The 15,298-nt window shown below is 45.9% G+C and overlaps 1 protein-coding gene across 1 annotated transcript in view; it reads left to right on the top strand.

Annotated features, from left to right (window-relative positions):
* Window positions 1-15,298, top strand: part of CACNA1D (calcium voltage-gated channel subunit alpha1 D) — a 423,598-nt gene that overhangs the window by 342,287 nt on the left and 66,013 nt on the right. The window contains exons 34-38 of the mRNA XM_025197108.1: window positions 641-732; window positions 9,318-9,477; window positions 10,833-10,960; window positions 11,072-11,168; window positions 14,088-14,190. Coding sequence (XP_025052893.1) covers window positions 641-732; window positions 9,318-9,477; window positions 10,833-10,960; window positions 11,072-11,168; window positions 14,088-14,190 — 580 coding nt within the window. The remainder of the gene's footprint in view (window positions 1-640; window positions 733-9,317; window positions 9,478-10,832; window positions 10,961-11,071; window positions 11,169-14,087; window positions 14,191-15,298) is intronic.

The raw sequence follows: 15,298 nt of genomic DNA, 5'->3' as shown, positions 1-15,298 counted from the left end.
CAGGAGTTAGGTTCATCAGCGCATAAGGCGAAAATCGCGTAGTCGTGACTGCCTCCGCCTCCAAAACATCCGGCCTCCACCGCGGAGCTGTGCTTGGAACTGTGCGGCCAGCGGCAGCGGTGCAGTGTGGGGTGGTGAGGGGGGATGGCTGCATGCTGCTGGGCCACCACCACCCTGCCAAAACCTCCTGCCACCGCCGCAAACTGAAGACCCGCCCCCTCCCACCCCGCATATAGTTGAATTTGCGCAATTTAAATGAGTGTATGATGTGACTGTACTGTACAAGAGCTAGCATGATGGGGACTTAACCTCAGCTGATGCCTCGAGACACTGGGTAATACAAATAATAGAGATAAATAATAAAATCTGAAGTAGAACATGGGAGGATGCATACCTGATTTAGAAAATGACACACTAAATGCTTAAATAACTATTCTGCAAATACACCATCCTTACTGCATCTTGTCAAATTTGCCTTCTGACTAGGGACAATCTGAAGCAATTGTTATTTATATGAAAGTGGACTTCTTTTAGGCATTGAGGGCAATTTGAACTGCAGGAATTATGCCTACTGTACATTTGGACAAAATGATATCAGGTAGAATCAGAAATATTCTTTGATACCCATTTCTGCCTGCAGGTTTTTGGGAAAGTTGCCATGAGAGACAATAATCAAATTAACAGGAATAACAATTTCCAGACTTTCCCCCAGGCAGTGTTGCTGCTGTTCAGGTAAGTGTATTGTAATGTTTTCCCTTGTTAATGCCCACTGATTCCAAAACTGACGTGTGGAAGATGCTTCCAGCTTGTGCGTGTAGATTTGCTTAACAGCTGTTTGAAAGGCTGAGGTTATTTAATATGACAAGTATGTAATCCTTTTTGAAATATGATTACAGTATACTGACACCGAATAGTCCTAGGAATGTGTGAGAGATGCAGAAGAATAATCTAAAATCCTCTTATCTGTTGTGGAAGTCACTGCAAAAAATATCCAACAGGAAGTATTATGTAGTCTTTTTTCATACTTTAAAGCAGGGGTGGGAAAATACAAACTATGAGCCGGATCCGGCCTGCCAACTGACTGGATCCAGCCTGTGGCTGCCCATGCAGTGCTCCACATGGGGCCAAGCCCTACCTGCTCCCACCAAGGCAGACCATGCTGTGCTCCCACCATCCTGGGCTCTGGTGAGTGTGCAGCTTCTAGTGGGGCTGTTCCCAGCGTGGCTGTAGCTGGCCAGATGTTGCTCTGTTCCTCTCACCTCCAGTGGGAGTCACCTGGCTGAAGCTTCCCTCCTGCCCACCTGGAGTGGCACAGCAGGGGCAGGGGCAGGAGCAGAAGGAGGAGCTGCTGCTAGAGGGGAGGAGAGTGAAGCAGCACCTGGCCAGGTGCAGGTGCACTTGGAACAGCCCCACCAAAAGCTGCATGTGCTGGCTGGAGTCCAAGTCGGTGGGACTGTTCTACTCCCCTTGCCTCCAGCTATGGCTGCTGCTGCTGCTGCTCTTGCCCCTGCTGCGTGTTTCTGGGCAGGCAGGAACTTCAGCTTGGCAGCTTCTGCCCAGTGTGTGGAGCTCTGGCTCCAGCTTCTGACTGCCTTTCACCCGCTTCACCTGGCCACAGTGGCTACTAATCAAGGAATGGTGCAGCAGGGGCAAGAGCAGCAGCCATAACTGGAGGTGAGGGGAGAAGAACAGCCCCACCAGGCTGGACCCAGGCCCAGGCACACGTAACTTCTGGTGGGGCTGTTCCTGGTGCGGCTTCAGCCACCTGGGTGCTGCTCTGCTCCCCTTGCCTTACAGTGACCATGAAAACCTGACTGGCTGCAGCTGCACTAGGAACAGCCCTGCTAGAAGCTGCACGCTGGCCACGGCCAGCAGGTGTGGGTGGGAGCATGGCACGGGCTGCCCTGCATGGGGCTCAGCCCCATGCTGAGTGTCGTGGGAGCAGCCTCCAACTGGGTGATCTCTGCTGAATGCCCCCCCTGCCTCTTCCTCCCCTCACCCCTAGCTAGCTCCCAGGTAGCACCCCCCTCCCCGCCACACATCCCCATATAGCCACCACCACTCCTCCTCCCCACAGGGCAGGATGTGCAGGGAACAGATCACGCCTGTCCCACTCCCTAACACTGCTCCCTGCCTATCCAGAGCCCCACAGGGAGTTTTGGTGAGTGGGGGGGTGGGGCAGGGAGGGGGATAAGGGGAGTGCAGACCTGGCCCACAACAGCTCATCAAAACTCCCTATATGGCCCTCGGGCCCAAATAATTGCCCACCCCTCCTTTAAAGGCTAGAGCTGCTGAGTGAACATACAAGGGATAGAAAGGAAATTATGTCCCCATCGTTCTCCTTGCACACAGATGTCAAGCAGAATGACAGCATAGTATATCCTCTTGGCTAGCACCATTGTTGGCAATGACCTCTGCGGAAAGGAAAGGGAACCCATACTCTATCCTCTTTCAGGGGTCACAACAGCTCTGTTTGACAGGATCACCAGGAGGCATTGGGAATCCCTGAAACAGAATGCCTCCTTTGGTGATACATTTCTGTCTTACTCCCAGTGTATGATAACAGCCCTGTACCATAGTTTAACCCGAGAGATTGTGATTGCCCCCTAAAAATTAGGAATAAGCAACAGCTTTTTCAGTGTTCCATGTGCTTATGTTTTGTGTTGTTTATGTGACACTTCATGCCACTGCCTTTGTGACTTTGAACAGTGAGGGAGCTTGTTATCCAGAAGAAAATCTGGGTCCATGTTATCAGATAAGAATGTTAGGAGCAGTCATTTAGATATGATAACAAGTGTGATGGTCCCTGATCAAACATTTAAAATACTCCAGACAATAAGTGTGCTCTGCTGTCAGTTTGAATTCAAATTAGTTGAAAGCATGAGCTACAAGTCCAGTTCCCATCTGGGGCTAGAGGCCCCAAGTGTACCAATGCTAATCTACAATCTGCCCTGGAAACCAACCCCACTTGTTTTAGTTAATTTAGGAAATAAAAACAAACAAACAAACAAAACCCATTTGCCAGATATACCCTAGGAAACCAGCCCAAAGGAGGGAAGCATGAAGCTACAAATAGTGCACGGAGGTCACCTTTGAAGTGTAACTTGGAGTGGGGTGACTGCTAGAATACCTGTGCAGCCCATGAAGCTACAATGGACAGAGAGGAAAAGACACAAAATTGCACCCTTTCATCAAGATGCCACTTCCCACCCCTACCAGTCAGCTCAGTCAACACCTGAAAATGTGGGGAAAACAAGAAGGGTGCTCCCCTGTCCTGAAGAGACTAACTTAGTTGCTGTCAGACCCCATCAAAGCCCTGGGCCAGAAACTTTGGGCAAAACATGAATACCAACATAAAATCATTTATGGTAGCAGACGTGCAGCAGATAAGGAGGAATGGCTTTTATCTCCTTCCACACTACTGAATGATAAACTTGCTCCATTGCTTTCTGCCAGGGATAGAATGCCTCAGCTAATCTAATGTACTTACCAAACTGTTCTCTTTCTAATCTTTCTGGGTGTGTTGTAATACTTGCCCTCTGTTCATTATTAACAAGCAGTCATCTCTATTCACACTTTTAAATGTTTCCTATATCTTTATTTGTCCTATGTACTTGTGAGATCATGAGTGTTCTAAAGACAGAAATAGAGTAGACAGTTTTAACTGCCCCATGCAACTGTATAAGATATCCATGCCTCCTGTTGGATTCTGCTGGTACAACTGAGTAGAGAAGCTGATTTATTAACACAAGACAAATGAATGGCCTATGTTAAAGGAAAATTTGAAAAAAGGAGGTTTTTTTTTCTACCTTTCATAAATATGCCACATTTTAACACACAGATGAAGGAGCTGCATTCCTTCATTTGGGCGCACAGTCTTGCTTAGCTATCAGCTATGAAAATAGGATATTATCAGTCTCTGTCTTAATCAGTATATTCAGGTTTCAGCTGATATGGGAGGGTCAGATCATTTCCATGTAGACACTAATGTCAAGACTGGAGTTCTGATATCTGTAACGTAGCCTGTCCTTATTGATGATTAGTAGGCCTTTGCAAAATTTCAACAGGTGTTTCATTTCAAACCTGTTTTGATGCATTTTGAGCTCAAAATAGCGAAATCGAAATGAAACAAAAGGCTTCAAAACATTTTGAATTTTGAAACAGCCTGGTGGTGGGAAGCAGGGAAGAGCCAGGGCTGCACTCCGAGCAGCTCCACCGAGCTCAGCCCAGCAGGAGGAGGCAGGAGAGAGCCACTGGCCAGGACTGCGGTCAGAGGCAGGGCTGTACTCTGAGTGGCTGTGCCACTGGCTCTCCGCCACCTGCCACCACCTCCCACTGCCAGACTCAGCTCCGTGGGGCTGCAGAGCTTCCCACTGCTGGGCTGTGCTTGCCAGAGCTGCACTCGAAGCATCTCTACCACTGGTTCTCCCACTGCCTCCTGCTGCCAGGCTGACTTCCATGGGGCTGGCGGAGCTGCTTGGAGCACAGCCCTGGTGAGCACAGCCCAGCAGCTGGAGGCTCCACAGCCCCATGGAGCTGAGCCTGGTGGCCAGTAGTGGAGCCACTCCAAGCGCAGCCCTGCCTCCAAGTGCAGCCCTGGCCAGTGGCTCTCCCCTGCCTCCCGCCACCTCCAGCTGCCAGACTCAGCTCCTTGGGGCTATGGAACCTGCAGCTCCATGTGACTGTGCTAGCTGCATGGAGCTCAGCTTGGTGGTGGAAGGCAGTGGGAGAACCAGTGGCAGAGCTGCTCCGAGTGCAGCCCTGGCCAATGGCTTTCTGCCACCTCCCTCTGCCAGGCTTAACTCTGTGGAGCTGTGGAGCCTCCAGCATCAGGCTGTGCTCACCAGGGCTGTGCTCCGAGTGGCTCCTCTGCTGTGCTTTCCATGGGGCTGGCAGAGCTGCTTGGAGCATAGCCCTGGCTCTGAGCACAGCCCTAGTGAGCACAGCCCAGCAGCTGGAGGCTCCACAGCCCCACAGAGCTGAGGCTGGTGGCGGGGGGCAGAGGAGAGCAACTGGCCAGGGCTCCACTTGGAGCCAGGGCTGTACACGGAGCAGCTCTGCCACTGGCTCTCCTGCTGCTTTCTGCCTCTGGGCTGAGCTCCATGGGGCTGGCAGAGCCACCCAGAGTGCAGCCCTGGCTCTCCCCTGCCTCCCACCACCAGGCTACACTCTCAGTGGCTTCACTAGCCCCATGGAGCTCAGCCCCACAGCCCTCCTGGGGGTGCAGGTCCCCAGATATGCACGCGGGATGACAGGAGGCTGCCGCTGCTGCCTGGGGTCAGCGACAGCAGCTGTCTTCACAGTGATGGGCGTGCCCCCAGGAGGAGTCCAGCACAGCCCTGCAGCCCTCCCAGGGGTGCGGGCCCCCAGATCTGTGCACGGGATGACAGGAGGTTGCCCCTGCTGCCTGGGGCCAGCACCAGCAATCTTCCTGGTGCTGAGCGTGGGCTGCGCCCAGTGCTGGTCCCAGGCAGCAGTGGCAGCCTGCTGTCATCCTGCATACAGATCCAGTTTCCCAGAAATCCCTATACCTATCTCCTTGAAGCTTGGCAGACTTCAGAAAGGGCTACCATCCCTGCAATTTTCATCCAAATGATTACCCATTGTAGTCTATGGGCAAAATGTCGAAATGCGTCGAAACAGCAAAACAGTTTCAACGAAATTAAATGGAACAGTACTTTGAAAAGAAACGAAATGACGAATTGAAACACTGTCCCTTTGAAACAGTGAAATGGAAGTCAAAATGAAATGGTGCTGTTTCGCACAGCCCTATAGATGTAATCAATTGTATAACCTTCACCAAATGTAGAGTTACAGTGAAACATTCCAATACAATTTCAGATTACATATTTTGTTACATTTCATACTTACACAACAGATTTAGGTGAAAATAATGTGGCTTTTCAGGATTAAACATAAAAGGTGCATATAGATGTGCTCATTCACATCACGTGTATTAAGCCCCTGCACATTTCAAAATGGCCATGGAGGCACTTTGTCTAAACCTTGTTGAATGAGCTTTAGATAGTGTCCTGCAGCCATTTTGAAACACATGGGGGCTTAATACACGTGATAGTGAGCTGTTTTCATTAGAGCGGCTGTCTGGGAACTGCTCTAATTAAAATGCTCCCCTACCCCTGAGCACACATATGTGCAGCCAGAAATTCCAACCCATGAAATATGTACGTTCATGATGCTTAAAAAAGCAAGGTTGTTTAATCTGAGGTTGTTATAGTACAGGCACCATTCTCACATAAATTCTGGTGGCACTGCATAGTCAGAAGCCAGCAATGGGTGGCCCCATCGGAAAACAGCTGGCATCATTGCAGGCAAACAAGTGTGCTAGAAGTATGGAAGTCAGTAGCAGTAGTGCTTTCCTTCTTATGTTAAATTTGTGAAGACAGTTGCCTGGTTGGTTTCTGTGCCTTGTAACTCTTCTCTGAAGCTTATAGATAAATCAGAACAGGAAAGTCGTCTTCTGTGGTTGCTAGCACACACAGTGTGGATTTGATTATACAAATAAATTACATCACATTCCTCATAACTTTGAGATGGATAAACTACAGGCAAAAATGTAAACAGTCAATCAGCATGTCTGTAGGTATCCTGAGATGTGATATCCAAGGTCAGCCCACAGACATTATCTCAAGCCACCTGGAGATATAACTAGCGAAAAATTGAAACAGATTCTTAGGAAGGCACCAGTCCTACTCCCATTTAGCCATGGCCAGAGAAAAGCTGTTCCTGCTTTATGAACTGAGCTTTTATATTTTGAACAGCCTTTGTTTTAGACAAAATCTGGGTAAAAGTTTGGCCTTTAACTCAGAACCAAAAGGCTTTCCTCTCAAAAACACAACATTGGGAGTTGGATTTTATATACACATCTGTTTGCCTCATAATTGTATCCAACAAGTATTTGCACAATCAGACTCTAAGTTTGTATCTGTGATTCCCCATACATCCTGCCTTCTCTGTGCTTTTCTTTTAGTTCAGGGGCGGGAAATTATTTCAGGTAGAGGGCCGCTTACTGAGTTTTGGCAAGCTGCCAAGGGCCACATGGGTAGCCCCACCCTTGACAGTTTCCCCCCCTTCCCCCCCCCGGTCGCCATCTTGGGCTGGAATTCCCTCCCTTAACCTCTGACCTTTGCCACTGGAAGTCCCTCCCTTTGCCCCTGAAAGTACTCCTTTGGGGAAGAGGGTTTGCCATCTTAGGGGAAAAAAAAACAAATTATATACTAAAAATCAAACTCCCATAATAATATATTTCAATTTAATTAAAAAATATATTTTTATCTGATTTGTGTGTGTTTGTGCTGTATATGTAGAAGTGATTGCATAATAGCTCAAAATGCAGTCTTACTCTTGTATAGTGTGTGGGGTGTGCAGGGGTGTGCAGGGGTATGGGTGGGTGGGTGTGGGGTTTGTAGGGAACTGTGGGGTATGGGGGTTTGTGGGGATCTGTGGAGGTTTGTGTGTGAATATGGTATTTGTGGGGTGTTTGATGGTGTGTGGGGGAGGGTGTGGCTGTAGAGTTTTCAGGAAGGGTTTGAGGGTATGTGGGGTGTGCATGGAAGCTCCCCCCCACATGCGCTCCTGATCTGGTCAGCACCCAGCCTCATGCAGTGATAGTGGTGGAGACCAGTGTGTGCAGCTGCGAAACTGTGTGCCCTGCGCCGGCTCCAGGCTTGCCCAATGGGGCTGAGCAGCAGCAGCAGCAGCTGGGCAGAAACTGCTGCTCAGCATGGAGGAAAAGTCCCCTTCCCCTCCTTTCCACTTCCAGGCAGTTTTTCCTGTGGCCAGCCAGAGCCTGTGCCACACTAGGCTGCGGTGTGGCTCCTATACTGCCACCTCTGGGCTTCCCAGCATGGCATCAGTGACCATGTGGAGCAGCGGCAGGGCAGCTTACAAGTCGTGGTGAAGGAGCCACATTGCAGCCTAGCGTGACGTGGACTCTGGGCGACTGCAGGAAAAACTGCCAAGTGGTGGCAAGGGGGTGGGGGGCCGCTTTCCTTCACACTGAAGAGCTGTTTCTACCAGGCTGCTGCTGCTGCTGCCACTGCGACTACGCCCTGACGGGTGAGCCCAGAGCTGGTGTGAGGTGCAGGCTGAGCAGCGGCGGCATGGAACAAACTGCTGCTCAGCACGGGGGAAAAGCGCCCCCCCCCTGCTGTGGCACTTCCTGGTGCAGGCACTCAGAGCCCACGCTGGGCTCCCTGTGTCTGCTCTCTGCTGCCACCACTACCCCGTGGGGAAGCCCAGAGGCGGTGGTGACGCGGCAGAGACACAGGCAGCCCAGCATGGGCTCTAGGAGGCTGCACCAGGAAGCGTTGGCCGTGGGAAGGGGTAGGGGCTGCTTCTTCCTGCACTGAGCAGCAGTTTGTTCCACACTGCCGCTCTTCAGCCTGGACAGGCAAGTGCGGTGCGCATGGGGTCAGGGCTGTGCGCACTAGTCCCCACCTGTACCGCAGGGCTGGGGCAAGGGGGAATGGGAGCAAGCAGGTGCACAGGAGTGCAAGGCCCACACTGGTGTCCCAGGTTGTGCACCAGAAGGGCCCAGAGTGGGGAGGCAGGAGTGCAGGGTCCCAACCAGCAGGGGCTCTATGGAGCTGGGCCAGCTCCCCACTCTTACTGCTGGTGCAGCCCAGCCCAGCTCCATAGACCCCTGCTAGCCTGTGCCCTGTGCTCCTGCCACCCCACTCTGGGCTCTGCTGGCACTGGCCCCAGGACACTGGTGCAGGCCCTGCACTCCTGCCCACCCACTCGCTTCAACTCCCCCCCACCCCCACCCCTGCCGCTGCTTTCCCCACTTTCCTGTCTGCCCACTGGCCACTCTGCACTAGGTGGTTCCTGGCTGCATGGCCAGACTGCTGGACTCAGCAAGACCTGGCCTGGCCCTGAGGACTGGGATGATTGCCCCCTACCTCCCCTCCCCTTACCCAAATTTCCTGCTTGGGTACAGGCAGGCAGGCAGGAACTGGGCCAGGTAGGCCTTGCTGTTGCAGGGTCTTGCCGTGGCTTCCTTTGGGTCCTACTGCCCCTGGCTCCTGTCATCTTTGGCAGGCAGCCAGAGGCAGATAAATGTTAATTTTCTAAATTTTTAGGGGACCCACGGGATAGATAAAATGGCCTAGTGGGCCAGATCCAGCCCGCGGGCCGTATTTTGCCTGCCCCTGTTTTCGTTCATGTTTTGAAGACTTTTCCGCATCCCTTCAACTGTTGTGGTTGTATAACTCCAAATATATTGTCTGTTCTTAAGTCTTAAGAACTCATTTTTGATAATAATGGATTTATCTTGTCTTATTTGTGCTCTAATGAAGGTGTGCAACTGGGGAAGCATGGCAGGAAATTATGCTGGCCTGTTTACCTGGAAAGCGCTGTGATCCAGAATCTGATTATAATCCAGGGGAAGAATACACATGTGGAAGCAATTTTGCCATTATTTATTTCATCAGTTTTTATATGCTCTGTGCATTTTTGGTGAGTTCAGTTTGTATTTACAAACAGAAATACGTTTTAGCATTTTGACTTGACAAGAAGGTAACAATAAACAATCAGATCAATGATCCATTTTCAAAGGCATATTTTTCATAAGTAGTCCTAGATCCTGTAGTTTGAACTAGAAACTAAATTCCACCAGGAGCTGCTCATGTGTATATAGTTACTCCAGCTTGGCGTACCCCTGATTTCAGTCTAATCATATGTACAATAATGATGTTTACAATTTTACAAAAGTAAACAGGCTTTTTGGTTTACTGCAGCCTTCCGTTACCATTACAGTGTAAGCTGATTGCATACTAACACTAAATATTAATGAATACTACAGCTAAGATCCAATTTGGCTCTATTTACACCTACTAACATTTTGGCAGTTGTCCAAATCTTCCATAGTGGTCTGAGTGATGTGTTCAAATTGTGAAGTGAAAATATAAACTGTAATCTTCTTCCATATGCCAGACTTGTTCTGAAATATTTGAAATATATTAGGCGCATCTACATGTACACCCAACTGCGCAGTTGTTATTGCACAGTCATTCAGTACTTGCTTTAGCAGTAATCGGCAGTACTGTGCAGTCTTGGCACCGCACGGGTTGTTTCTGACCCTACCGCACAGTAGCAATGGCATCACTGTTTGTGTCTACTGACACTACGTTGCCGCAGCAACAAGCTACATTGCTGTAGCTCATCAGTATGGCAACATAGCATCTTGTGTAGACATGCACACAAAGATCTTTGCTTTGTTGATCATTGAATTAAAATGATTTGTTTTATCCTCCGTTCCCTTGATCTTGGGGCTTAACAGCTCTATATACTGCAAACAGCATGGATTTCTAATAACATTTTCTGTTTTGTGTCAGTATTTATGTCAACAGAATATGTGCAATATTCTTAATTTCAATCATTTTGTTGCATTATCACGTTAATTGTTTGCTAAGATCTATGTTGTATATACGTATTCTATATTAAAATGTGCATTTGACTTATTAATGGCCTCTGCACAACTCTGTTCATTCAGTTGGGGAACAAACTAAAACTATGTGAGTGTGGTATTTGATAAAAACCCTGAATACCAAATGTCAGCATCACATCCTTGTGAATATTCCACAGACTACCAATTATTTAATTTTTATGGTCATCAAATATTTTTGTGTATGTTTAAATATGTGTGTGTGTGTGTGTGTGAATATATGCATGAAACAATCTATTTATCAAATCTAACATCCACTTACATTATTCTACCAGTTTGAATTCTAGCCTTGCTTGAAGTTAATTTCTTTCATATAGGTTTATATGTCAGCAGAGTGAAAGCAAACACGTTTTGAATTGCATTTTAGATTATCAACTTGTTTGTGGCAGTCATCATGGACAATTTTGATTATTTGACACGTGACTGGTCTATTCTGGGACCTCATCATTTGGATGAATTCAAAAGGATATGGTCTGAGTATGATCCTGAGGCAAAGTAAGTCCCACCATTTCCTTGTTAAATATGCCTAATAAATAATAGAAGTGAAACTTGACATTGTCTTCAGACTCACATACAGATATGACAAAAGAAATGTATTTATTCTAGGGGCAGAATAAAGCATCTTGATGTAGTTACATTGTTGCGTCGTATTCAGCCTCCACTTGGCTTTGGCAAGTTATGTCCCCATCGAGTGGCATGCAAGGTAGGTTTCACATTACTTCCCTTTGTAGTTTTTCTTCACTTTTGATGTGTTTCTGAAGACTTGCTCTCTATTACTTTAGTAGCTGTGTCCAATTCTGTTGCAAAGGGGAAAAGATCATGCTATATATGAGCTCTTCTTCAACTCTGAGTTACTCCAGTCTTATGTGAAGTCAATCATCCCATTGCAATCAGTTTTGCTTGTTTTGGTGAATTTATTTCCATCATGTTCCATGAATATAAAGCTCTTCATGGGGTTCACAGTTAAAGAAGCTGGTGTATAAATGTATTATTGCTGTTATTATTGTTGCCATATTTGATGTTGCCATATTTGAGGTGCATTTCCAAGAAGTTGGCTAAGACATAATTTTACTAAAGAACTGCATATCAATATGGGTTGTTTCAGTAAAGCTTAAGTTGTGTCATTTAGGATACCTAACCATATATTATACATACTTGATGGTGCCTCTTGAACTTTAATAGCTTTCTTAAAAGGACACTGGCCAAAATAATGAGAAAAATATTTAACCTACTTATAGTTTATTTTTTAACTCAGAGGTCGCAAGTAGCCTTATATTTATATTACAACCATCTCTTCCTGTAATGCCTCATATTCTGCCTGAACAAAGAAACAGAGACATCAGATTTACAAAAAACCTGTATTATTTTGGTAAATTTCAAGTTTCTGCACATGATAATAATGGCCTCACTCTTCAGAATACATCATAAGGAAACTTCTCAGATATCCTGCACTCAGTACTCTACTCAGATCTACATATAAAGGCAAAAACTGGTTTGTTGATTAAGGAATGGAAAATTGCCCTGGAGCCGGTTTTTCCTCTCTATATAGAATTCTTCTCAACCCACAGAGGTTCTTAAAATGTATTTGTTAATATTTGCATAGAAACAGTCATGGTGACCCAGGATGAAGTCTGAGGCTAGGTACAAGCAATCAAAAATTCCAAGACTGAATTGATTCAGTCTTCGCAGGTTGTAGATTGGACCAATAAGCAAGTGAACAGACATTCACTTTTGATTCTGGAAATGCAGTCACATGCCTGCAGTGACCCAGGCCAGAAGCTGGGGAGGGGGCGGGAGGGATGCTGGAACATGCCTCCCTTCTCAACTGGAGCAGTCAGCTTGGGCTAAGGCTATCCCACCCACTCTGCGATGGAGGGTTTGTGGGGGAAGTGCAAAGCATCCTGGGATGCTGGGGGACCGTGAGTTAACTTGAATCTGGAAGGAACCTGGGACAGAAGTTCAATAAAGCGATTGAACCTAAATCTGTTAATTCTGATACTTCATTCATTCAGGATTACTTTAAACTGTTTTGGGCCATTTTGAAAGTGGTTTATGTGCACTGAACTTCTGTTGTGTTACACATCTGAACTGAGTTCCAATCACTTATATCAGTTTATGTGCAACTTCTGTCCCTAGCCTAACTGACCATCAGAGTCGGGTTCTCTCATTTTAGAAACAGCTTGAAGCAAGGATTGGTTCATAAAATGCATCTGTCCAGCAACAGCACTGGGAGATGTGTTGTAATGACACACTTCGAGCTCCAGATCCTTCCCAGTTGCTCTTCATGCCCAGAGACAAGATATTTAGTTTATTGCATAAACATATTTTAATACAATATCTTTCAGATTCAAGTCACAGGGATGTTACAGCACATCTAGAGCATAGGAATGTGGCTAAATGTGAAATAATAATGGAAAGTATTGAATGCTGTACAGTATGGTACATAATAATAAACAATAAGGATAATGCATTCAAGGGAATTCAAAGAAAGGTGACAAAGATGATATGAGGCTTGGCTGAGATAATAGAATATAAGTATAGGCATTTTTTATATGGAGGATATGCCACCTGTGTACAAATGCACACAAAGTAACACAAAAGAGACAAGGAGAATTATGATAGTTTAATTTTATTTGTGGGTTTTGAAATGCTTATGTAACAGTGGTGGTAATGGTAGTCTGATGTCAGTAAGGATGTGATCAACTCCTTTAAGCAAATAAGCCTCACAGTATCCCTGAGGACTGTGTAATAGCCCACACCCATTCCACAGGTGGCTAAGCTGAAGTGCTCAAATAGAGTATCCAATGTCACATGGCAGGTCTGTGGTAGAACCCAGGGTAAAATGCTGTGCCCCCATTCAATCCACTTGCATTAGGTAATAAGATGTCACACTCTTGCAGCAGAATAGAGGAGACCTCATTCAGACATTAGGAAAAAGAATCCTGATAGATGAAATACCGTTATCAGGAGAGATTGCTAAGGAACTGCTCTGATTACATGTTAAAAAATTTAAATGATGATTACACTAAAGCAGAGCCAGGGACTAGTTGAATTAGGTGGCATTTACTGGATCAAAGTAGCAATAACTGCTACATTGTAGCCTAGTTAGGCTAATTTACTTAAATACCTGAATGTGCAATGCAGGAAAGCAAGGAAAGGTTGAGAGAGGTGGGTTGGGGAGCAGAGGCTGCAGGTGCAGACGTGGCCGGGGTGGGGACCCCCCCCCACTGCCCTTGTATGCGATTCTAAGATAAAGGGCATTTCCCTCCATGTTAAATGGGGAAAAAAACCCTCATATTAGAATTCAGTAAATACGGTAAACTTTGTAAAGAAATTATGAAAAGTACTGAACATTCTCAGCTTTCTGGAAGAATCTAGTTCCATCAGATACAAAATGTATCAGATACATATTGTTTGTAATTGAAATATATTGTTGATTTCAGATATACTTGCTCTCTTAAAGCCTTTGTGTAAGCTAACAGGTGTGATTTTTTTTCTGTGTCCTTTATCAGGTGTTGTTCCTTTATGCATGTCACCTTTTTTAGCTAAATGAACACACACTGCATATTTTCCACAAGAATGAATTAAAACCAATATATATGATTCTATTTTCCATTTACAGAGGCTAGTAGCCATGAACATGCCACTAAACAGTGATGGAACAGTCATGTTCAATGCTACATTATTTGCTTTGGTGAGGACAGCTCTGAAGATCAAAACAGAAGGTGAGATCATGTTGTGAAAATATTACCGCATGAATTAAGATGTGTAGTGAGAAGAAAGTTGCAGAGAGATAACATTTCACATAACTCCTTCTGCAAGTCACCAGCAACATGGATCCTGTTCTTAGCTTGCTTTTCCCTAAGCTGGGTGGCCCTCGTGTTCTGTTCTTATTTTGAGGATTTGAGACTGACTGGGAGATTGAAGGCAGATAAAGTTGAGGCAGAGGTTCATGAAACCTTGGAGATAATTTCAGATCCATAGTTGGTGAGAAAAAAAGTATTTGGTATATGCTGTGGAAGATGAGTCCAAATGTGCTTAGCAGGTTTTTACTAGCTGGCATTAGAAGAAGACATTAGTTTGAAGGTGTAGTGATTTTTATTTAACAACATTACTTCCTGTTCTTGAAGTTTCCTGGCTTCTTATTTCTTCTCATTTTTTCTATTTATTTTATTAATTTTTACTCCTTTCACTCTGGTGGTTCTTCCCTTTTCATAAGACTGAGTATTCTGTTGCCTAAAAGAAGATGCTGAGAGTAAGCCTCTACAGCAGTTCCTCAACCAGTTGCCTCCCGCCTTTGAGAATTGCTGAATATTAGCACTGTTCACAAGATGAACCGCAAGATTTCAAATAGGAATCCATAGTGTCAAAAACATTCTGATCTGTTGTGGTCTTTCTGAGATCTTTCTACTGTGCAGTAGAAGCAATTTGAATCCAACTGCTCTTCTCTGCTCTGCTGAATGTCTAGTTTGGTAACTGCCTCAGAAGCCAACTTCCATAAGTCAGTAAAAACTGACAACCCTTTAGCCTTTTCTCCCTTCTTTCATGATCCAGCGTGATGATCCTGCTCCCCCAGCCAGCCCATGCAGCTGTAATAAGTATTTATGCTAGCCAAGAAAAAATCCTTTTCCCTGTCCATTCTTTTCCAGCTTTTGCATAAATCAAAGTAAATAGCTACATCTCCTTGTTCTTCTGGATTCCAACTAGAGAATGTATACCTTTGAGTGCCTCTTTATTTTATTTTATTTTATTTCATTTTTAGTGAGCCATTTAATGTAAGACCTAAAAAATCATTCATTTCAATGTTAACTGAAATGTAATTGCCCATTCCTG

Source organism: Alligator sinensis, unplaced genomic scaffold (genome assembly GCF_000455745.1).
Source record: "Alligator sinensis unplaced genomic scaffold, ASM45574v1 scaffold391_1, whole genome shotgun sequence".
In the NCBI taxonomy this organism is placed as follows: domain Eukaryota; kingdom Metazoa; phylum Chordata; order Crocodylia; family Alligatoridae; genus Alligator; species Alligator sinensis.
The sequence above is the reverse complement of the archived record's forward strand: the minus strand, read 5'-3'. Positions and strand labels throughout refer to the sequence as shown.